We start from the raw sequence: 24497 nt of genomic DNA, 5'->3' as shown, positions 1-24497 counted from the left end.
ATCTTTAGCATCAGGCTTTGTCTTCCAAACGAATTCAATATTTAGGGATATATGTCACCAATTGTTATGCAGAGATTTACCATCTGAAATATGTGGGTATGATGAAAAAGATCAAGCATTTATTAGACAGGTGGACGCTTCATTTTCTTACACTAAAAAGACGGGTAGCTCTTATAAAAACTGTCCATTTTACCCATGTTGATTTTGTTTACTAACTTCCCCATCAAAATTAGTATGACCTATTTAAAGGATTAGAAATGCTTTTTCAGTGTTTCATTTGGAACAAGAAGGTCTTGAGACTTAAACGTTCAGTGCTTCAACTAGACATAAATCAGGGAGGATTGGCATTGCCGCAAGTACACACCTACTATGAAGCCTCTCTTATAGTTCAAAAAGTAGACAACAAAGGGTCGCTGGACTGTTTTTTGGGGGAAATGATGGTGCAGGAAGCTGGATCTTATCAAGATGGCTACATTTCCCAAATAAGACGAGATATAAAACACTTCTGGAACATTGTGCTAGACTTCAAACATTTTATTCCTCGAGCACTCTGTCTGCAGGGTATGGATATATGCAGCTTAATGAATGCAAAGTTTTGGGTTTAGAAATACCAAACAGGCATGTAAGATTTTGAAACACAAATGGCTTTAAAGATCTGGGACATTTCTTGGTGAGGGGGAGATGTATTGCCTGGCAAGATCCTCAAGAAAGGTTCGGCAATTGATGTAACCTGTTTTTCTTTGGGTTCCAGCAGATAACGCACCTTTTGCAAAAATATTGTCTTCTGTTCAATGCAGTCTCCTCCTCAGTAATGGCCGCTTTATTTAGGATGAAGTTAAAGGGGGTTGGGTAACTGGTACAGAGTACTGTGGAATCTGGGAGAGTGCCAGCTGGTGAATTTTGTTTTAGATAAGATCACTCTGGTACCACAATATACTTCTCTGATGTCGAGTGGCATTCGATTTCGGAATTAGTTAATATGGCCTTAAGAGCAGCGTACTTTAAGAGGATGTCTATTTTGTCACCCTTGTCCGCATACTACACTCCTAAGCCCCTCCATTGCATATATCCAGAAATAGAAGATGTTTTCTTCCGATGACAGTATCAGGGGATGAGGGACTGGCACCATGCTTTTCTACCTGCCCAAAGGTTGTACATTATTGGGAAAATATATATATTCAGCCATAAGTATTGAATTGCAGAGTAGGATAGAACCGGAGACAAGTGTGGCGCTCTTTGAATTTCTGAGGTGGAGTCACAATATACCATTGGATAAAGTGAGTAAAATGTGTTTTGATTGCCTCTTTAGTTGCTCGATCCCTGATTCTGCAGAATTGGAAGACATCTAGAGTACCAGCCTATCAAGAGTGGCATAATAAAATGATCTGAACAAAGAACTTTGAAGAGGTATTTGCAAAAAGGGTTAGGGGTATAAAAAATCTTGTTGCTTCATGGTAGTTTATGAAGGGAATAGAAAATGCTACAGCATATGATTCTGCAAAATGTACTGTGGTATATTGTGTGTAGCATACGGTATAAGGAGATAGTAGGAAAAGTATTAAGGCACGGTTGCACTTTTACTGATCCTCACTTTTCACTAGTCACTATATAAAATATATTTCAGATCTTAGACGCTGCTATAATTTTTAATAAAAAGGTTAGGATTGCAACTTGGTAGGTATATATTTTGTGCACGATTGAACATTGTAGAATGTTTACATGGCAGATCAGAGAGTGGAATCTGGCATGATGCACTTTATTTACTCTGTTCACTTTATTTTTGAACAGAATAACATAATTCGCAAAAAAATAACAATACCTTTAATCTAGGCATGTTCACACTTTACAGATATTTTCCAATGTAAGCCGGAGAGGAATCCGACATATTGCACCTTATTTATCAACAGGAAAACATTGCTTGCACAAATATGATAGTATGTTTATTTTAGGCACATTCGCACCTTATAGAGATTTTCTAATGCATTTCTTTCTGAGAAAAAATTGTTAGAAAAAGAATAGAAATTATTTTTTCTGGTAATGGTAAGCTGGGGAGTGAAACCCGACTTACGGGCCGACTACAATGTCATTAGGTAGGACTCCGGATGGGATTCGGTATTGTAGAATCGGATTCAGAACCCTTGTTTCCTACCGAATCGCACAGTTGTCCCAATGACCGATTATGATGCCCGAAACCCATTGAAGCAGTCCGAATCGGTTCTGAAAGACATCCGGGCAGTCTGAGTCTTTCAGAGCCAATTAGTACAGCTCTATGGAGCCAGTTTCCAGATGAGGGATCACGATTACCGATTCGGACAGCTGTTATGATTTTGTTTGCCGAAACGAGACAGCTTTCAGAATCGCTGTTTGGGGGCCCGTTGTGGGCACTCTTTCACTTGGAAGTGTCCGAATGTGGCCCATGAGGGTACCCAAGGGACCCCTCTTCCAAACCATGTGCAATGTGGCAGGCACCATGGGGTGCCCATCACAGGGTGCAAGGTTGTCCCCAACCACCCATTTTCTCAGTGGGATTCTGTGCTCGCATACAGAACATAGGCTCCCACTGAAGTCAATGCGAGTCCAACCAAATGATGTTGGTAGGCATCGTAATCAGTCATCTGGTCTCACAGGACCCAATTCGTTTGGAAACTATTCCGGACAGTGTCCAAACGACATCGTAATTGTCCCCTTAATGTACTTTTACAGATGGAATAACACTGCTAAGGAATGTCTAGCTGAAACAACATATGATCTTAAAGATACAATCTCTGATGTATAATAGTTGAATGTCTATCAGTAATTAATGTTTTTGAACACCTTATGTATCTGCTCAATAATTTTTTTTTAACAATTCTTGTTGTTGTCTTGCTGTCCTCTGGGGTTATCTTTTACCTTCTGGTCTGTGCGTTTGCTTTGCTAACTATACATTAAAACCTGCTAAAGAAAAAGGTGGATTAGGAGAAGGAAAAAGGGAGATCATTATCTCTTGGGTAATCGACTGAATTTGACCTTAAAAACTGACATAAGTATAGACATTGATTGTGAAGACCACTACTAAATAAAGGATAGTGAGGCAATGTCAGCACAAACAGGGTCCACAGTTGACACTGCTACTGAGCAGACTTTGAGGCGATTGGTGGATATAGATTAAGAAGAAGTGAGGAGTTTAGTATCTTGTGTCAAATGGTGATTATCTCTCATGAATGCCTTTTTTTGAACTGTCCTGACCTCTCTTGCTGCATATATGTGATCTCTCATATGATGATACTAAATATGAGCTTGCTGCATAATAACACTATCGTCTGTTTCCATTTCTTCCCACCAGTGGTTCTTACCTGTCCCCAGAAGCTGCTCATTCCATGAAAGCAGTCATTGATCATATGCATCAAAGAATGAAGTTCAGGATCTTTAAAGTCATATCGCTTTCCAATCATGATGGCGCAAACAACGTTAGAAGTGACACATCCAAAAAGTTCCCTTGGGTCAAAAGGTAACCCTAGTTCATGGGAAGAAAACATTGTTGTCATTACTTAGACATAGCCCATGTTACTTATGCTAGGTCTCACTTATTATGAATTGTGTGGTAATTTGCAAACTTACAGGTACGGTCATTTGTCAACGAAAATTCTCTAACACATTCCATTTCAATTGTCATTTATCATAACACACTTGTAGTGTGTATGATAACTCAATTAGGCCCTCACCTAGACCTAGAAGAGTCAGCTGTCAGTAACTAGGGTGGCAGCAACAACATTTTCCCATCCTGTACCACAACAGCCCATTTTCCAACAACTTGTCTTGATCAGTCATACCTACACGATGAACTACCTGAAAGGCAACATCAATAGAGACATCAATCTCTACTCCACTTAAACCGAATTCCTTTACCTGGTACTATTTACTCCTGTCCTCCAATAATAACCTCTTGCATGGTAAATTCTGCCAGGATTTAAAGCTGTGCATATTTCTGCCATCTAAAGAAGGACACCATAGAGAATGCTGTAGTGAAACAGTGATACTAAATCCCAAGCCTGACTTTCCATTGTGAAATAAAAGAAAAACGTACAACAATAAACCCAACACTTAAAAGAAATTCAGTCAGGCTTCAGGGCCTTCCTCAGTCACTCTACAAGAAGTCACCTTTGCCCTCTGAAATGCAGATTTCAGTTCAAATCCATTCAATGATCACTATGCCTATGAAATTAAATCAAATCAAATCAAATCAAATTTGTATTGTATTACGTTTTACCCATGACAATTTAAATGGGATGAAGTACTCCTGCTGTACATTATAAGGATATTGCGAGTCACCAAGGAGTTCCATGTCCAAATAGAGGATCGAGAGCAAAGACCGAGTTTCTATCATGGAACATCAAATTAACTTGCAATATCCTTAGAATGCAGGGTTGGGGTGATTGTATTAATCAATCAATCAATCAATATGAACTTTATTCGGATAAAAGACAGCATATCCATAAAAATACAAGTTAAGAAACATACATCAGAATTAATATGGGCCTCCAATAATACAGTACATAGTTCATAATTAAACAATCATTAAAACGATCAGCTAAAAACGTATAATAAAATGCATGGAATTGAACAATATTGCATAGAATTGCAAGTGCGCACCGCAGCTTTCAAAAACGATCCAACCCGGAAGGTTAATTCATCATCATTTAAACCTAACACCCTCCCATAGGCTGCTTTATAATCAATTTTGTGTAGAGCTTTAAAATAAGGAATCAAAAATCTTTTAGTGAGAAGTAAATAATAGGAACAGAAGAATAAAAAAGTGCACCATTGATTGTTTGTGTTGGTTGTTACAGGGGCATGGTAGAAGATCAAGGTTGTTAGTGAAACCCACTGGAAATGACAGCATGTATTTCATGGTATCTATCTTTAGCCGGAAGAGTAGACCCCTTTACCAGCGGTTTTAAAAAATATCCCGATACCGCTGGTATCACATTCTCGATTTCCATGTATCTAGCCACTGAGGTTTTTTTGCATTCAGTAGTTAACCCGTTGCGTGCTGCCGACGGCAGCACTACCTTCCCAGTGCTGCCGTCGGCCAATGGCCGGCGCGGCCCGCCCGCTTTGCAGAAGTGCCGCACTTCCGCAAAATTGCGGGCCGCCGTTAAGGTGTTAATCTAGCTTTTTTATATGAAGCATACAGGGTCTTCTGAAGGGATTTATGCTAATAGAGCTGAAGTCTAAGGGGTTTAAAAATACATGATCCCGATTCACACTAGCTAGACTTTTGCAAACCGCAGCGAGCCATGGTATGTACATCCCCCTGTCACAATTCAAACAATCTAAAATTATCTCTCTTGTTATTCATTGTAATTGTATTCATCATAATATGAGGGCACACCATCACCCATCCCACAAATCACTTAGGAGCCCATTAGGTCTGGCGGGGGCGATCCACCTGCCATCTGTGCACAAATGACCCCCCGCCATATTAACATGGCTGGGGGTTTCGCAGGGGACGGAAAGACCGTCTGCCGAGGCGAACGGGGCAGAAAAGGGTTTATATGGTGGCGGTGTCTATCAGACACTGCCAGCATATTACAATGGGCATTTTTCAATGCCTTTCCGTGGCGGCAATGCCGCCATGGAAAGGCATGCGGAGTCTGCTTTCGGGGCCCGTTGCGGGCCCCCAAGGACTCCAGGGGGGTGGGGGGTGCACATGAAGGGTACCTTTGGTACCCCCCAGCATTCCAAAGAACAACGAGGCAGGCACCGCGCGGTGCCTGTCACGTTGTGCTTTGCAATGCACAACATGTCTGTTTACCATTGCGGCGGGCGGTGCTTTCAGCACCACCCACCGCAATGGTAAAGATACAGTATGCGCCCGCACTGCGCCCGTTGTAAATAATGCAAAAAGCAACAAAGCAAATTGCATTAAATATCAAGTGATGAGAATAGTTATGTTGTATAAAGAGGATTAATTGCTGACATATTGTCTTAATTTCTGTGCATGCTTTTGTCCAAGTTGCCCATTGGAACTTGGCCCCCACACACATTGATAAACTATGACACATCCTCATCAATCAGCAGCTTTTGACCGTGAAATGCATAAAAATGAGTAAGGGAGCTAACTAACTGGCCTTTTAATTCTTGCACCTTTTTGCCCCAACCTTCTGTTATTCAATCAGGCAAAACGTCTGCACCCACAGTTAAGAGGATAGGAGGATTGTTGTTGGACCTGGCCCTTTTTGGCAGGTTCACCCCGAAACTTTTTGCTTTTGCCTAGCCTGTTTTTGTAACCTGGTGTTGGTGAATTTAGGTCTCTGCGCACTTTTTCGCTGTGGTACAGTGTAAAGTGTGTGAGCTCTCTGTGTATGTGTAAGAGTGACCTGCCCTCCAATAGGAATACATGGGGAATATGTGTGACCATGGTAGTTCCTGATGTGTGGGGAGTGCAGGGTCGAGTTTGGTATGTGCGCACTCGTGAGATTGAATGCTGCATAATGTATGCAGCATGAATGTGTCTAGTGTGGAAGTGCCACTTCTAGACATGGGTGTGCGTGTGAAGTGAGTGTGCTGACACGTGATTGGCTGGAGCCTGGCTCCAGGAGTCTGGATGGGTCTGCCCAGTGGTGAGTGTTGAGATTAGCATGCTGATGTGAGGGGAGGGGTGCACCTGGGTCCTGAATAGGGCTGGGCTTTCCCCACACAATGCTGGCTCCGCCCCCTGTGGTGCGACTGATGACCCTGTCCTGCCTAGTGAATGGGAGGGGTGGCTGAGCACATCAAGGGTGCTCCCAAACCAGCTGTGCCTGGTTTTTGCCCCCACCTTGCACCTTTAGACAAAGGTTTTGCTGTATAAAAAGGGGCTGTGTCCCCTTACAAAATGTTCTTGTTTCTGACTTGAATCCTGCCAGGGGCGTGCTGCTGCTTGGGCCCAGGGGAAGGCTTGCCTCCCTGGGCCCTGCCCAGCCCCTGGATATCTGATGGACTTTTTGTGGACCCTTCTTCCTGGCCCTGGAAGCCTTGTCCTGTAATGTCCTGCTTGTGCTGGGACCCTCCTTGCTATGGGGGCCATGTCTGGGGCCCTGCTGGGGATAGGGATCGTGCCTGGGGGCTTGCCTATGCCCCTGGCGCCTTGAGAGCGCTTTATTTTACCCTCCTGGGCCGAGCGCTGTCGTTTTCCCTTGGAGGGAAGCGCTCCTGCCCCTTTGATGCTTATGGCATATTTTTATGGACGGGTGCCACCCCGTTTATTTAATTATCTAACGGGTGCTCACCCGGTTTCTACTTTTATTTCTTGCACCGAGGGTGCCCAAACCCTCGGTGCAGCCCCGCAAAGAGAGCCACCGCCGCCGCGGCAAAACCGGAGGTCCGGCCCGCGCCCGCCTGACTGTGGGTGGGGCTGGGAGGGACTCACTTCACCTTCCCCCTGCCTGGGGGAAGCCATGGCGTGGTTGCCGGTCTACCGTAGGGAGAGGGAGACCGGAGATGCTGGCTGCCCCCACCGCGACGAGAGGAGGAGTGTTGCGGCCTGTTGCGGGGCTCCCCTGTGCCGAGGGAGCCCCGCGGTGTCTGGTGAAGTCTGGACCGACGTCCACACGCCGATAGAAGTGAAGGCAGCGTGGAGCTGATGCACCGCCGCACGTCGGAGAGCCCGCGAGGAGCCCCGCCAGAGCAGCCGGTGAGTGAGACAGGCTGGGGCGGGCTCCGTAGGAGCTACTGCTGGTGCGGGGGACGGGCGCAGCGTGGTGGTGCATTTAGGGTGGCCGGGATGGCAGTGGGTCGCCCCAACGTTGTCTAGAGCCCACGAGGCTCCCTGGGGGTATTTGTGTTTAGAGCCTCGAGGCTCCCACGACAACGGGGCATTATTGTCCAAAGAGCCTGTGTGGCTATCCCCTGGCCTTATTTTAGGCGCTAGAGTTTGGGGGCGTATTTCATTTTAAAGCGCTAATGCGCTCCCTGACTGCACATGTTGTTCTAGAGCCTGTGGGGCTCCAACAGAGGGTGCAGATTTGTTCTAGGGGCCAATGAGGGCCCTGCCGCAGTTTTGGCTGATTCCCAGCTGCCCAGCAATTAGTGGGCAGCTGCACCGTTTAGGCTTTTGGTTCTTTTAGGGGGGACATGTTCTTTGGGAACCCCGGAGTGAGTCGCACTCCCTTCACCCCTAACTTGGCCTGTCACAGCTGCGCAGCACTTAGTGCCAGCTGCAGCGTTTAGGCCCCTTGTGATTGTCATCAGCTGCCCAGCAATTAGTGGGCAGCTGCAACGTTTAGGTTTGCGCCGGTGGCGCACCCCTGACTGGCGCTGCATTGGCAGCGTGCCCTGACATTCTGGACACAGGGCTTTTTGAGTCCCCTTGTTGGATGGCCAGTTGGCCAGGGGGCTGGTATGTGGGTAGGGCGCAAGGCCCTAATGTGATTTTTGCGCATGTGATTTTACTATGTTTTTGATAGTAATTGCCTAAGGTGATGTTTGCGCAATGTGATTATGAGGTTATTTTACCTATGTAGGTTTATGCTAGTGAGATGTTTTCACTATGTGAGTTACGCCCCTAAATATGATTTATTCTAAGGAGGCGGAGTCTAATGTGTTTAGACTAGTGAGGAGATTGCCTACTGTATTGTTACCGGTTAGGCCCAAATGTGAGTTATGCGTAATGTGCTATGCCATTATGCCTGTGACACCTCTGAATGTGACTTATGCATTATGTGTCTTACATACACCTCTGAATGTTTTTATGCATCATGTGTTATGTGTTCTTGCCTATACCCCTAAATGTATGGTGATACTTAGGTGGTTGTTCCTTCTAGTACAGATGTGCTAGTGAAGCCCAGGTTCCCTGTGTAATATTCTCCTAAGGTGGTTAGGTTTGCGTAGGTCGTACTTACCTGTTACCAGTAGTTACTGTTAGTGTACTTAAGTGATTATTATTCTATGATCTACAAAGTGCTATTTCTAATAGTATTTCTAGTTCTAAAAGTGTTGATTCTGACAGTGGCCCATGTGGCCCTGTCCTGTAAATAATCCCTTGTGAATATTGCCCGTGCCAGTTGGCACAATGTATATTGTGTGATTACTATCTGATGTGTTTTGACGACACAAAAGTTATTTTTATATAACCTTGTGTGGAGTTCCTTTTGTGGTGTGCCTAGGATGTTGTTGCTGTTGTGTGCGTGCGCAAATGCTTTACACATTGCCTCCGGGATGAGTCTGTCTGCTCGTGCCAAGCTACCAAGGGGGTGAGCAGGGGTTATCTTGGTGTGTGACTCCTTTGCCCTGACTAGAATGGTGGTTTCTGCCTGGCTTTGGCGTAAACCTTAGCCAACCAGAAATCCCAGTTCTAACATTGTTGGACAGCAGTGAGGATTAGGACTTGTGTTTGCGCAGTACCACAGCGACAACTGGCTACATTACAAAACTCTGCATTCTAGATAGTCACATGTTTGGGATTATTGTTTATGATTTTGTTTTTCCTCAAGAGTGTCATTTTCAAATGGTGTTCCTGCGCTTTATGTTTAGTGGCAGATGAGAGAAAATGACAGGGCGGGACGCCAGTAGAGTGGGAGGTTCCCATAGATAAGGAATCCCTTGCTGGGTCCAGTGGCCAATCCCTGTTCCTGTCCCTGTGTGGGTAGATGGAAGAGAGGGAGTGTGGAGCAGAAATAGCTTGCTCGGGAGGGTGGTTATCCCCTGAGTGTAGTGTGTGTGTCTGGATTCCCCAGTATGGTAGGATCCAGTGGTGGCAACTAAAATGTGTCCAGTGCGTGAAGTCCCATTCCCAGTACCCAGAGTATGGTACCTGGTGCTCAGTAAGAGGGGTACAGGTTGAGAGTCAGAGGCAGTGAGGAACTGTCTCACCAGTCTGGAGGGGGAGTGTCTGGATGAGTGGTGTGTTAAACTGGAGGAGTCGGTGTGAGTTTTTTTAAAAGGAGCTTACACAGTTGGTGTACCTCTGGTGGTGTGCAGGAGGTCCTGCAGAGGCACTGGACGAGAAGGTGGATGTCTGGCGGTGTGCTAGATGTCTTGCAGAGGCAAAGGGGAGTGATTCCAAAAGGAGTGGCTTGTGTATCTGATGATCCTGTGTAGGTGAAGAGGTTCATGTGTAGCCCAGCTAGGTCCCAGTAGAATGGGCGGGGTGTAGGTGCTCACGTCCTGTCTCAGTGGAGGCGGAGTGAGTGTGGGACGGTGTGTCCCACGTTGGCCCGAAACCCTGTCTCAGGGCCTGGAGGGTTCCCTAAGGGAGTGCCAGGTCAGGGGCCTAAGCTGTACTTACAGGTTATTTGAGGAGGATCTTCCTGTGTCTAGAGGATGAGGAGTTTCTGTAACCAGAACTCCGGTGGTCCTGGTGTTGGGCAGTACCGCTCCTAAGTGGAGGGTGCAGAAGTCCTGGTTGATGAGTGAGAGGGGGAAAGAGTCCCCAGTGGAAGAACCAGTGGATCAGGGGCCAGCCAGAAGGGCTGGGCCAACAGTGAGCGACCATGGTGATGCCACTTCTGTCCTTGGGGATCTCTGCGCCCTGTCAGGTGGGCAGGAGGTCGCGAGGTTAGAGCCAGGCAGACTGTCACAAGACACAGTAGTTATGTGTCACCCTCAGAGGGGGGGCATGCGTACTCCCCGTGAAGTCCTGGTTCGCTGGGAATTTGGCCGTCTAGAGTGCTTGACCATTTGTGGGTCCTCTGGAGGTCGTTCCCCGAGGAGGGGGGAGGCCAGGTTCAGGTAGCCTGACCTGGAGGGAAGAGCGTCTGTGATAAGGGTCCTGAACAGTTGGGAGGAAAGTGTGTTGCTGATACGCCGCAGGCGTGTGCTCTGTCTAGCCTGGGACATACTGAGAATCCCACTGTGATAGGGAGTACTGGAGGAGAGTGTGTCACTGATACGCCGCTGGCGTGTGCTCTGTCTAGCCTGAGACATACTGGGACTCACCCTGTGATCATGGAACTGGAAGGGGGTGCAGAGGGAGGGAATCCTCGCCTCTGACCCTGGTGTAGCCAGAAGGTAGATCCCAGGTGGTAGACCAGTTGATGGAGAGAGGTCCTGAACTAGTGGGAGAGTTGTGTTCTGGTTGGTGCTTCCCTGGGAGGGTGCGGAACCCCAGAAGTAGAGGTAGGGTGGGCCATTCTTGCCCGTGACCTCTGGTCAGCCTGAGGGTATGGTCCCTAGGTTGAAGGATCAGTGGTAGTTGTAGCTACACTAAGAGGGAGAGTGGAGAATGGCTATTGTGTGCCAGGGATACTGCCCCCCACTCTGTGAAGTGGTCAGGACCTGTGACATTTGAATGGCCTAGGGCCTGGCCCTGGCCGTGGATGACTAGAGAGTACCAGTGGGGTATCCTAGTTGGGCCAGAGAGCTCTTGTTGAGAGAAATCCATGTGGGTTCAGAGTGGCGCAAAACCGGAGGGTGTCCCTGCCGTGCGGGCCCGTGTCCGTGTTTTGTCGCCCAAAGCAGGGAAGCCCATCAAGGGAGTGATTGGTCTACCCTGCGTTTTGGCTGGAAGGGGGTTGTGTTGGATCTGACTTTTTTTGGCAGGTTCACCCCGAAACTTTTTGCTTTAGCCTAGCCTGTTTTTGTAACCTGGTGTTGGTGATTTTAGGTCTCTGCACACTTTTTCACTGTGGTACAGTGTAAAGTGCGTGAGCTCTCTGTGTATGTGTGAGAGTGACCTGCCCTCCCATAGGAATGCATGGGGAATATGTGTGACCATGGTAGTTCCTGATGAGTGGGGAGTGCAGCGTCGAGTTTGGTATGTGCGAACTCGTGAGATTGAATGCTGCGTAATGATGTATGCGGCATGAATGTGTCTAGTGTGGAAGTGCCACTTCTAGACATGGGTGTGCGTGTGTAGTGAATGTGCTGACACGTGATTGGCTGGAGCCTGGCTACAGGAGTCTGGATGGGTCTGCCCAGTGGTGAGTGTTGAGATTAGCATGCTGATGTGAGGGGAGGGGTGCACCTGGGTCCTGAATAGGGCTGGGCTTTCCCCATACAATGCTGGGTCCGCCCCCTGTGGTGCGACTGATGACCCTGTCCTGACTAGTGAATGGGAGGGGTGGCTGAGCACATCAAGGGTGCTCCCAAACCAGCTGCGCCTGGTTCTTGCCCCCACCTTGCACCTTTATACAAAGGTTTTTGCTGTATAAAAAGGGGCTGTGTCCCCTTACAAAATGTTCTTGTTTCTGACTTGAATCCTGCCAGGGGCGTGCTGCAGCTTGGGCCCAGGGGAAGGCTTGCCTCCCTGGGCCCTGCCCAGCCCCTGGATATCTGATGGACTTTTTGTGGACCCTTCTTCCTGGCCCTGGAAGCCTTGTCCTGTGATGTCCTGCTTGTGCTGGGACCCTCCTTGCTATGGGGGTCATGTCTGGGGCCCTGCTGGGGATAGGGATCGTTCCTGGGGGCTTGCCTATGCCCCTAGCACCTTGAGAGCGCTTTATTTTACCCTCCTGGGCTGAGCACTGTCGTTTTCCCTTGGAGGGAAGCGCTCCTGCCCCTTTGATGCTTATGGCATATTTTTATGGACGGGTGCCACCCCGTTTATTTAATTATCTAACGGGTGCTCACCCCGTTTCTACTTTTATTTCGTGCACCGAGGGTGCCCACCCCTCGGTGCAGCCCCGCAAAGAGAGCCGCCGCCACGGCAAAACCGGAGGTCCGGCCCGCGCCCGCCTGACTATGGGCGGAGCCGGGAGGGACTCACTTCCGCTTCCCCCTGCCTGGGGGAAGCCATGGCGTGGTTGCCGGTCTCCCGTAGGGAGAGGGAGACCGGAGATGCTGACTGCCCCCACCGCGACGAGAGGTGGAGTGTTGCGGCCTGTTGCGGGGCTCCCCTGTGCCGAGGGAGCCCCACGGTGTCCGGTGAAGTCTGGACCGACGTCCACACGCCGAGAGAAGAGGAGGCAGAGTGGAGCTGCTGCCCCGCCCCACGTCAGAGAGCCCCCGAGGAGCCCCGCCAGAGTAGCCGGTGAGTGAGACAGGCTGGGGCGGGCTCCGTAGGAGCTACTGATGGTGCGGGGGACGGGCGCAGCGTGGTGTTGCATTTAGGGTGGCCCTGGATGGCAGTGGGTCGCCCCAACGTTGTCTAGAGCCCACGAGGCTCCCTGGGGCATTTGTGTTTAGAGCCTCGAGGCTCCCACGACCACGGGGCATTATTGTCCAAAGAGCCTGTGTGGCTATCCCCTGGCCTTATTTTAGGCGCTAGTGTTTGGGGACATATTTCATTTTAAAGCGCTAATGCGCTCCCTGACTGCACATGTTGTTCTAGAGCCTGTGGGGCTCCAACAGAGGGCGCAGATTTGTTCTAGGGGCCAGTGAGGGCCCTGCCGCAGTTTTGGCTGATTCCCAGCTGCCCAGCAATTAGTGGGCAGTTGCACCGTTTAGGCTTTTGGTTCTTTTAGGGGGACATGTTCTTTGTGAACCCCGGAGTGAGTTGCACTCCCTTCACCCCTAACTTGGCCTGTCACAGCTGCGCAGCACTTAGTGCCAGCTGCAGCGTTTAGGCCCCTTGTGATTGTCATCAGCTGCCCAGCAATTAGTGGTACAAAAGGGGGTGGTGATGGACGGAGCATCTGAACCAATCAAACACTCGCACCCAGTCAAAAGATCTGGGTTTAATCCATCATCGTTCTTTAGCCCACTCTGCCACCCCAGTTCAGACATGGCTATATGCAAATTAGTCTGACCCTGTGCCTCATGGGAACAGTCCAGCCCGAACTGCCAAGCCATGCCTTCCCTGGACCGGAAACCAGCTTCCGAGGACCGGTTTCTGGCATTACAGCCGTTTTCAGCCCGGCTTGCTTGAATCCAGTGGCAAAGTGAGCAAGGGACTCACGTCTGAGCATACCCTGCCACACTTATGGCGGCCAAAAGCGGTACAAAAGGGGGTGGTGATGGACGGAGCATCTGAACCAATCAAACACTCACACCAAGGCAAAAGATCTGGGTTTAATCCATCACCGTTCTTTAGCCCACTCTGCCACCCCAGTTCAGACATGGCTATATGCAAATCAGTCTGACCCTGTGCCTCATGGGAACAGTCCAGCCCGAAGTGCCAAGCCATGCCTTCCCTGGACCGGAAACAAGCTTCCGAGGACCGGTTTCTGGCATTACAGCCATCTTCAGCCCGGCTTGCTTGAATCCAGTGGCAAAGTGAGCAAGGGACTCACGTCTGAGCATACCCTGCCACACTTATGGCGGCCAAAAGCGGTACAAAAGGGGGTGGTGATGGACGGAGCATCTGAACCAATCAAACACTCACACCCAGTCAAAAGATCTGGGTTTAATCCATCACCGTTCTTTAGCCCACTCTGCCACCCCAGTTCAGACATGGCTATATGCAAATCAGTCTGACCCTGTGCCTCATGGGAACAGTCCAGCCCGAACTGCCAAGCCATGCCTTCCCTGGACCGGAAACAAGCTTCCGAGGACCGGTTTCTGGCATTACAGCCGTCTTCAGCCCGGCTTGCTTGAATCCAGTGGCAAAGTGAGCAAGGGACTCACGTCTGAGCATACCCTGCCACACTTATGGTGGCCAAAAGCGGTACAAAAGGGGGTGGTGATGGACGGAGCATCTGAACCAATCAAACACTCACACCCAGTCAAAATATCTGGGTTTAATCCATCACCGTTCTTTAGCCCACTCTGCCACCCCAGTTCAGACATGGCTATATGCAAATCAGTCTGACCCTGTGCCTCATGGGAACAGTCCAGCCCGAACTGCCAAGCCATGCCTTCCCTGGACCGGAAACAAGCTTCCGAGGACCGGTTTCTGGCAATACAGCCGTCTTCAGCCTGGCTTGCTTGAATCCAGTGGCAAAGTGAGCAAGGGACTCACGTCTGAGCATACCCTGCCACACTTATGGCGGCCAAAAGCGGTACAAAAGGGGGTGGTGATGGACGGAGCATCTGAACCAATCAAACACTCACACCCAGTCAAAAGATCTGGGTTTAATCCATCACCGTTCTTTAGCCCACTCTGCCACCCCAGTTCAGACATAGCTATATGCAAATCAGTCTGACCCTGTGCCTCATGGGAACAGTCCAGCCCGAACTGCCAAGCCATGCCTTCCCTGGACCGTAAACAAGCTTCCGAGGACCGGTTTCTGGCATTACAGCCGTCTTCAGCCCGGCTTGCTTGAATCCAGTGGCAAAGTGAGCAAGGGACTCACGTCTGAGCATACCCTGCCACACTTATGGCAGCCAAAAGCAGTACAAAAGGGGGTGGTGATGGACGGAGCATCTGAACCAATCAAACACTCCACACCCAGTCGAAAGATCTGGGTTTAATCCATCACCGTTCTTTAGCCCACTCTGCCACAACATGTAGCGGTTTCATGGTCGAGGGGGCGTGTGTCCTATCCACCTACGTTGCCCCGTTGCTTGTGTATTCAAAGTAGTGGAAGTGTTCCTGGCCGAAAGTACTACAACTACCAGCATGCTAAGGGGCTGGTGTATGGAGGCACAAGGCGGTTCTTACAAAAGCACCTCCCTCCCAAGTGGAAGGTGCTTGTCATTCATCCCGGATTGTTTGGAGAAGGCGGATGTATGTATGTATGTATGTATTTTAATGCTTATTAAGCGCAGCTGTCACCCAGCGGGTATCCTGGCGCTGAGATCAGTTCCACCATCTGGTCTACAATTTATTCTGCTCTAGGGAAGAGATAGGTTTTAAGGTCCCTTTTAAATAAAATCAAATTGTGTCTGCTCCTCAGTGTTAAAGGTAGAGTGTTCCACATTGTGGCGGCCGTAAAACTGAAGGCGCGGTGGGGATGGTGATCCCCGCCGGAATTCAGCTGGAAGATAGAAGCCAGCCGTGCCTTGATACCCGTGATGAACCTTGGTTCCTGGAACCTGTGGAAGGTCGCGTAATTGCGATAAGTACTGAGACGATCGGAGTGCGGGCCCGCCTCCATTGTGTGTTCGTTCAGTGCCTTTAATTGTTTCTCTCTAGTTAGTCACCGCGGTGTACTACAAACGCGCCTTTTGTTTGGCATCACGAGTGCTCGAGGGGTTTTGTGAGAGAACGCGTCTGCTGTTAAAGACGCACTCTCCGACATTCCTTTCGCCTATGGCAGGAGACGCGTTGGAGAGTTGGATTCCTCCTAATACCTTTGTACTGAGTTGTGAGGTCACAGGGGTAATTGAATCTGAAACTATCGTTTGTTTACGAGAGGAGCTGTACAAACAAGAACAGTGACTAGTGTTGTGCAGTTAACAACCGGAACTGAATTTCTGATGAACTTGTGCTCCTGTTCTTCTGTCATTGGGCGGCATATATGTACTGTTCTAAGTGAAAGATGTTCTATCAGTAATCCTCGTAGGGATTAAGTACTTTACCATAGAAGGTCTTTTCTGCAGTGAAGCCTAATGTCAACATTCCCTGATTGGGTGGTGTGATACTTTGTGTGGATACTCCTACTGATATCTCGCAGACCATTGACCAGTACTCAGAGGGACCCACAGAGAACCATCAACCACCTCTTTATTATTTTACCCACTTCCCCTTTTCCTTCCTGAGCACTTATTCACACAGAGAGTTGGTTATTTCCCTGTGGGGCTCGTGTTTAGGCAGGACTAGGGGGCCTATCGTCAAACATCGTTTCTGCTGGTCATCTGAATAAGGTTAGTGGCGAATTTCTATGCTTGAGCTACGGCCAATCCTGACAGATTGACAAGCCCAAGTATACACGCCAGCCCAGACGATGAATATTGAGGTCGTGTTGGCCTCTGTGGTGGAAAGCTTGGCGGCTTTGCAGCAAGAGGTACACACGTCAAGAAGAGAGAACCAAGTACTACATAAAGAAGTAGGCACCTTGCGGAGGGAGGTAGCCGGATTAACACGGAAGGGTACCGGTGGGAACCCCTATTTACGACCTGCTACGTTGCCCCCTCCTGTTTCCACCACACACACACCCTCTTTGGGAGCAGAAGGGGGTGGGTTCTTTGTCCCTCCTCCTGTAGACACCCCTTCCGCATCTCCCCATATCGATCCTGTTCATACAGTACATGTGATACAAAATATGGGGATTCCACTGGCCCCGCCTGAACGCTTTTATGGGGACCCCAGGAAGTTCGAAACTTTTTTGAACCAGTGTAGGTTACACTTCCTATGTAAACCAGGGGTATTTCAAGATGATCCTGCAAAGACGGCATTTATGATGTCCTATATGGGTGGCAATGCCACAAGCTGGACCATTCCCTTGCTGGAGAAAAACGACCCAGTGTTGCACAGCTTTCCTGATTTTTGTTTGGAGTTACGAAAACTTTTTGACAGGAAATCTCACATGCTGACTCTTGACAAAGAACTATTAACTTTACATCAAGGCTCTCAAGACCTGCTATCATATATTACATTGTTTAACCAGCTAGTGGTCGAAACCGACTGGCCTCCAGCGAAACGAATCTCGTTGTTCTACCAAGGCTTAAGAGGGGAGCTCAAGGATGTCCTGGCACAAGTAGTACAACTTCCCAACACCTGTGAAGAACTCATAGATCTAACAGTCCAGCTGGATCACAGACTACTTGAGCGTAAACGGGACAAAACCAAGGGAGATAATCGTCCTTTTTATCCTCGCCTCAAAAGCCCAACGGAAGAACGCTCCAAAACGTCTGAAGGAACAGAACCCATGCAGATAGGCGGCCTACGTGGTCCCCTTTCACAGGAGGAGAAGGAAAAAAGACGTTGATTGAAACAATGTTTGTATTGTGGCAAAGGAAGACATTTCATCAAGGAATGCAGAGCAAGGAATACGTTACCCGGAAGATCCTTTGTGCCTCGGGTTCAGGCACTCGTACAGTCCGAAAAACCGACAGAAAACTAGCGAACCCAAATCAGGAAGAGGTCTCTGCCTTGGGTTGTCAGCTTCCAATGATCTCACCCTCACTTGCCAATACGCTACATCCGGCTGTAGCACACATGAATCTCAAGGTTACCTTATTGGTCACTTCTCAAACCGCTTTTGATATTGATGCGTTATTGGATTCTGGTGCCACTGGGAATTATATCGACCAGGAGTACGCCATGAGAATCGGAATAGTTTGTGAAAAGAAAGAAAAGCCTGAGCTGGTGAAGGCAGTTGATGGAACCGTTCTGTCCTCCGGTCCTGTGGCTTACCATACATGTTCTATGTTAATGCAGACCAACCGAAACCATCAGGAATATATCCAATTCGATATTATTGACGCTCCTCAATTCCGTCTTATTCTGGGCATGCCATGGTTGACTCTTCATGATCCCAAAGTCAGTTGGGCAGCACGTACCATTATCCTGTCATTCGAGTATTGTAAGGAGCACTGCATTCAGGACACTCCTGTTGCCAACACCCCTGCCATAACGCCCTCAGTGTGTTTGGCGACAGCATGTTCTCAGGAAAGATTTTGTTGTGCTACAGTCCTTCCTGAAGAGTATACTGAATACCTTCCTCTGTTCAATAAACAACAGGCTACCAACTTGCCTCCACATCGGGTGTACGACTGCCGAATAGAACTGGTGCCCGGAGCAGACATCCCGTGCAGTCGGGTCTATGCCATGACCGAGAAAGAAACACGGTATCTAAAAACATATATTGAGGAGAATCTTGCATCTGGCTTTATCAGACACTCAACATCACCAGCCTCCTCCCCTATGTTTTTCATTCCTAAAAAGGATTGTGCCGAATTAAGACCTTGCATCGATTACAGAGCTATAAATCGTGTGACCATCAAGAACCGATACCCTCTCCCCTTGATACCAGTACTCATGGACCAGCTGAAAGGAGCCCGTTTCTTCACCAAACTCGACCTTCGTGGAGCGTATCATTTGGTTCGGGTCCAAAAAGGGGATGAGTGGAAAACAGCGTTTCGGACAAGATTTGGATTGTTCGAATATAGGGTGATGCCATTTGGGCTGTGTAACGCCCCTGCCGCGTTTCAGTTCTTTATGAACGAGGTGTTGCGAGGATGCCTGGAAACCTATTGCGTAGATTATATAGACGACATTCTGGTTTATTCTTCTACCCTTTTGGAGCATGTCACTCATGTGAAAACCGTGCTTGGCAGGTTACAGCAGCATTCGCTTTATGCAAAACTCGAGAAATGTCTGTTTCATGTTCAGGAAGTCTCTTTCCTTGGCTACGTGATCAATGCACAAGGCTTCCAAATGGACATGGGTAAAGTTGACGCGATCACAAATTGGAACACTCCTCAGAATGTTAAAGCGGTGCAGAGTTTTCTCGGCTTCGCAAATTACTATTGGAGGTATATCAAGGATTTCTCTAAAATAATACATCCGATCTCCAGCCTTTTGAGGAAGAATACCCCCTTTGTTTGGAGTTCAGAGGCTGCAACGTCGTTCCAGTTCTTGAAAAAGCAGTTCACCCAGGCTCCCATCCTTCGTCATCCTGATCCGCAATTACCTTACATTTTTGAAACGGATGCATCTCAATATGCTGTGGGAGGTGTACTATCTCAACAACATCCTGTTACTGGCCAAATACATCCTGTTGCCTTTTTCTCAAAAAAGCTTACGCCTTGTGAGATCAATTATCCCATCTCAGACAAGGAGCTCCTTGCTATCAAAGGAGCATGTGAGGAATGGCGTCACTATCTCCTGGGCGCGGTGCATACAGTGACAATCTATACGGACCATAGGAATCTGCTGTTCCTAAAGACCGCCAAGGCACTTACCCCGCGACAATTATGATGGACATTGTTCTTCTCTGACTTTGATTTTATCATCAAGTATAAACCTGGACCACAAAACGGGAAGGCGGATGCCCTTTCTCGTATAGGAGAAGTAGAAGAACCAGAAGGATCCGACGTGGTCGAACCCCCATTGATTTTAACGGAAGTGGATGAGCCTACTTCGTTAATAGCCCTACTGTCTTCACAAGACTTCTTGGAGGAAGTAAGGATTGCCTTAGCGGATCAGAACCTGCCGGAATGGGTCCAGGAAGATCCAGAGCATCGTACTGAAAAAGACGACCTTGCTTATCATGAAACTGCTTTATTTGTACCAACAGAAGCATTACAACAGCAAGTGTTAGCCTGGACCCACGATTCCTTGTTGGGGGGACACGTTGGAATGTATAAAACCATTGTGAGTACGGAACGTTCCTTTTGGTGGCCCCGATTGCAAGATGATGTACGAAATTACGTTAAGAACTGTGCAGTCTGTGCTCAAGGAAAGGCCATCCATACTAGACCTGCGGGCCTCCTCAGACCCTTACCCATTCCTCCACAACCTTGGCACACGCTCTCCATGGACTTGATAGTCGAAATGCCACCCTGTGATGGGAAGACTGTGATTTTGGTTGTCGTGGCTCATCTAACAAAGATGGGTCATTTCGTACCGTTGGCAGGATTGCCTACATCTGCGGAACTGGCAGGGGTGTTTCTCCAGCACATTGTACGGGCTCATGGTATACCTTGTGTTCTAATAACTGACCGGGGAACTCAATTCACTTCTCATTTCTGGAAGGCTCTTTGCAAGACTCTGAACATTGATGCACGTCTCTCCATCAGTTACCATCCCCAAACGGATGGTAAAACAGAACGTCTGAATCAGACGCTGAAACAGTATCTTCGATGTTTCACTCTGCAAAATCATTTGGACTGGCCTACGTTGTTATGGATGGCTGAATTTGCCTATAATAATGCTGTGCACACTACCTTGGGTTGTTCTCCTTTTTTTGTCTCCATGGTCTTCACCCCAACATGCTCCCCTTTGACTGGCCTATTCGCTCTCCTGTACCCAGCATTCATGAACATCATGCACATCTCAGAGCGGTGCTAATAGCCGCAAGACACAGTCTGGCAATTGCTCAGTCCGCACACAAGCGTTGTGCCGACAAGAGAAGGACCCTAGAACCGGACTACAAGGTGGGGGATAAAGTCTGGCTTTCCACTAAACATCTCCATATAAAAGGGGTTTCCAGACTTAAGCCGAAATACGTGGGTCCTTACAACATAGTTGAGGTCATAAATCCTGTAGCGGTGAAACTCTCTCTCCCTGATTCATGGCGGCTCCATCCTGTGTTCCATGTTTCCCTCCTCCAGCCTTGCCCATCTAGTATGAGACTACCTGAGAAGCCCCTTCCAGTTGAGGTAGAAGGTCAGGAGGAGTATGAAGTGCAGTCCATTCTCGACTCCAGGTTAGTCAGGGGTAGGGTGCAGTACTTGGTGGAGTGGAAGGGATATGGCCCTGAGGATAGGACTTGGGAACCTGTGGGTAACTTGAACTGTCCTGAGTTGGTTGAGCGGTTTCATGCCCTGTATCCGGGTAAGCCGTGTCGACCGCCGGGTCGGCTGTCCTCGAGAGGGGGTTCTGTAGCGTTTTCATGGTCGAGGGGGCGTGTGTCCTATCCACCTACGTTGCCCCGTTGCTTGTGTATTCAAAGTAGTGGAAGTGTTCCTGGCCGAAAGTACTACAACTACCAGCATGCTAAGGGGCTGGCGTATGGAGGCACAAGGCGGTTCTTACAAAAGCACCTCCCTCCCAAGAGGAATGTGCTTGTCATTCATCCCGGATTGTTTGGAGAAGGCGGATGGTGATCCCCGCCGGAATTCAGCTGGAAGATAGAAGCCAGCCGTGCCTTGATACCCGTGATGAACCTTGTTTTCTGGAACCTGTGGAAGGTCACGTAATTGCGATAAGTACTGAGCCGATCGGAGTGAGGGCCCGCCTCCATTGTGTGTTCGTTTGGTGCCTTTAATTGTTTCTCTCTAGTTAGTCACCGCAGTGTACTACAAACGTGCCTTGCTTTTGTTTGGCATCACGAGTGCTCGAGGGGTTTTGTGAGAGAATGCATCTGCTGTTAAAGACGCGCTCTCCGACATTCCTTTCGCTTATAGCAGGAGACGCGTTGGAGAGTTGCATTCCTCCTAATACCTTTGTACTGAGTTGTGATGTCACAGGGGTAATTGAATCTGAAACTATCGTTTGTTTACGAGAGGAGCTGTACAAACAAGAACAGTGACTAGTGTTGTGCAGTTAACAACGGGAACTGAATTTCTGATGAACTTGTGCTCCTGTTCTTCTGTCATTGGGCGGCATATATGTACTGTTCTAAGTGAAAGATGTTCTATCAGTAATCCTCGTAGGGATTAAGTACTTTACCATAGAAGGTCTTTTCTGCAGTGAAGCCTAATGTCAACATTCCCTGATTGGGTGGTGTGATACTCTGTGTGGATACTCCTACTGATATCTCGCAGACCATTGACCAGTACTCAGAGGGACCCACAGAGAACCATCAACCACCTCTTTATTATTTTATCCACTTCCCCTTTTCCTTCCTGAGCACGTATTCACACAGAGAGTTGGTTATTTCCCTGTGGGGCTCGTGTTTAGGCGGGACTAGGGGGCCCATCATCAAACATCGTTTCTGCTTGTCATCTGAATAAGGTTAGTGGCGAATTTCTATGCTTGCGCTACGGCAAATCCTGACACCCCAGTTCAGACATGGCTATATGCAAATCAGTCTGACCCTGTGCCTCATGGGAACTCTCCAGAAAGAGTGCCATTCCATCTCTACCTGAGACAAGCAACCGCTTGGTATGTCTTGTCTGTTATCCATGTGCTCACTAGTTTAATTATTTTTAGATTGATGCAATATATTAAATTATACATCTATTACTTATCGAATAGGTCTTCTGCCCCGCCCTCGTCCTGATGAAGCCCCCATTGCAAGGAACTAACTAACGCCTGCCATTCTAAGGGGGTCAAAACTTGGACAGCTTTTTGTGTTTTTTCAGCTCCACCCCATAAAAATGAAATTGAATGTATTATGTGGAGCATGTTTTTCTATCTAATGAATTTCTACAATGATGGTCGTCTTGTCTATGTCTGACTGAAAATACATAGTACATTGAGGCCGCTTGGCCGTTTTTTATGTCACTATCCTACCTGCACTACCCTTCACTACACCACTCCCTTCCCTCTAAGGGGCACTTTTTTAATATCTTTGAATACATTATCTTGTTACTCCTGTGATATACAATACATGCCTACATTGTGAATAAATAACAATGTACTTCAATTGAATGCTTTCTTACTTTGCTCTATACTATCACTATCTATTTCAAGTATTTTTTCGTTTTCGTTTTGCTGGGAGCCCTCTTCTCAGTACCTGCAGTACCCAGGTCCCAGCGACTTATACTGGGTGAACCCCCTCTTTATACATTCCCATTAGGATGGCGGCGGACTTTGCCCGCCCGTGATCTTCGTGAAAAACAGGACCGCCCGCGATCTGAGCGGCGATCCCGCCATGGCCATTATAATGAGCCCGCCACACTGACGGGCGCATCATGGATTCATAACATTGCGGCGGGCAGTGTTTGTTCACACCGGCACCTGCCGCAATGTCATGAATGCATGGCATGAATGCATGGCATGAATGCATGGCGTGGCATGCATTTGCATACACAAAGCGGCAGGCACCGTGCGGTGCCTGCCGCATTGTGTATGCAAATGCAGGAGGGTACCACATGTACCACCATGTGCACCCCCCACCTTGCCTTCACCATGGGGGCCCGCAGGGGGCCCCCAAAGTAAAGACTGCATGCTTTTCCGTTGCCCCGAAAAGCATCTTGAAAGGCCCATCATAATATGGCTGGCGGTGTCTGATAGACACCGCCACCATATGAACCCTTTTCCGCCCCGGTTGCAAGGCGACCAGGCGGAAAAGCGGCGAACGGTGTTTCTGTCCGCCGCGTTCCCATGGCAGGGGGAAATGGGTGGTGGGCGGACAAGGATGTCGGTGGGATTGCCATGGCCAGCATGGCGGTGGCGATCCGTCCGACATCCTAATGGGGCCCTTAGTTTGGTGTAAGTATCCCATGACAGAATCCCTTCAAACAACACCAGCACAATAGGCTGTATGCAAACCCACACCCCTAAAGGCGACTGAGTACTGTTCGTCAGCAGGGGAGTCTGCCACGTATGTGACGGTAAACACTCTGTTGATGTGGTCGGATATTCACCCATCATACATCTAAACAGGGCAGGTGGGATTGCGTCAGCTTAACTGCGGAGGGACAACTGGAGTCCTGCCAAGATCTAAACCAGACCCTAAGTTTTTAAGATCTTTTATGTAAGAGTATAATATTTTACTCATGGTAATTAAATGTCTACAACCTTAATTTTGTCAGACAGATGGTTAAAAATAATGCATATTATACAGCAAGTATTGTAATTCAATTAATTTATAGCAGCAGTCCTTAACCTATGGTGTGGAAAGCCCTAGGGGTTCACAACGCTTACTCAGGGGAGTTCACGGCTGCTTAAAAAAGTTAAATAACATTAAACAAATTAATAAGTTGTATAATTTAAGAAGCAAAATATAAGAATTATGTTTTTTAAATGTTCTGTCGATGTAAAGGATATGAAATGGAAGGCTAAAAATTAAGTTAGTATTGTCAGATTGAATCGTGAGAGCTATACAAGTGAATCAAATGGAATATAGAATAGAAAATGGGTTCTAAATTGAATTTGGAAAAGCTCAAACCTTCACATTAAAAAATAATTTACATTTGTTTGCAAATTAAATTAAATATTTCTC

At 48.1% G+C, this 24497-nt stretch overlaps 1 protein-coding gene across 1 annotated transcript in view; it reads right to left on the bottom strand.

The window, feature by feature from the left end:
- The window catches only part of LOC144781936 (cytochrome P450 2G1-like), a 280365-nt gene that overhangs the window by 208749 nt on the left and 47119 nt on the right, over positions 1–24497 (bottom strand). Inside the window, exon 4 of the mRNA XM_078661022.1 lies at positions 3333–3493. Coding sequence (XP_078517148.1) covers positions 3333–3493 — 161 coding nt within the window. The remainder of the gene's footprint in view (positions 1–3332; positions 3494–24497) is intronic.

Source organism: Lissotriton helveticus, chromosome 9 (genome assembly GCF_964261635.1).
Source record: "Lissotriton helveticus chromosome 9, aLisHel1.1, whole genome shotgun sequence".
NCBI lineage: Eukaryota > Metazoa > Chordata > Amphibia > Caudata > Salamandridae > Lissotriton > Lissotriton helveticus.
Note: the sequence above shows the minus strand (reverse complement) of the source record. Positions and strands in the feature narration are given on the sequence as shown.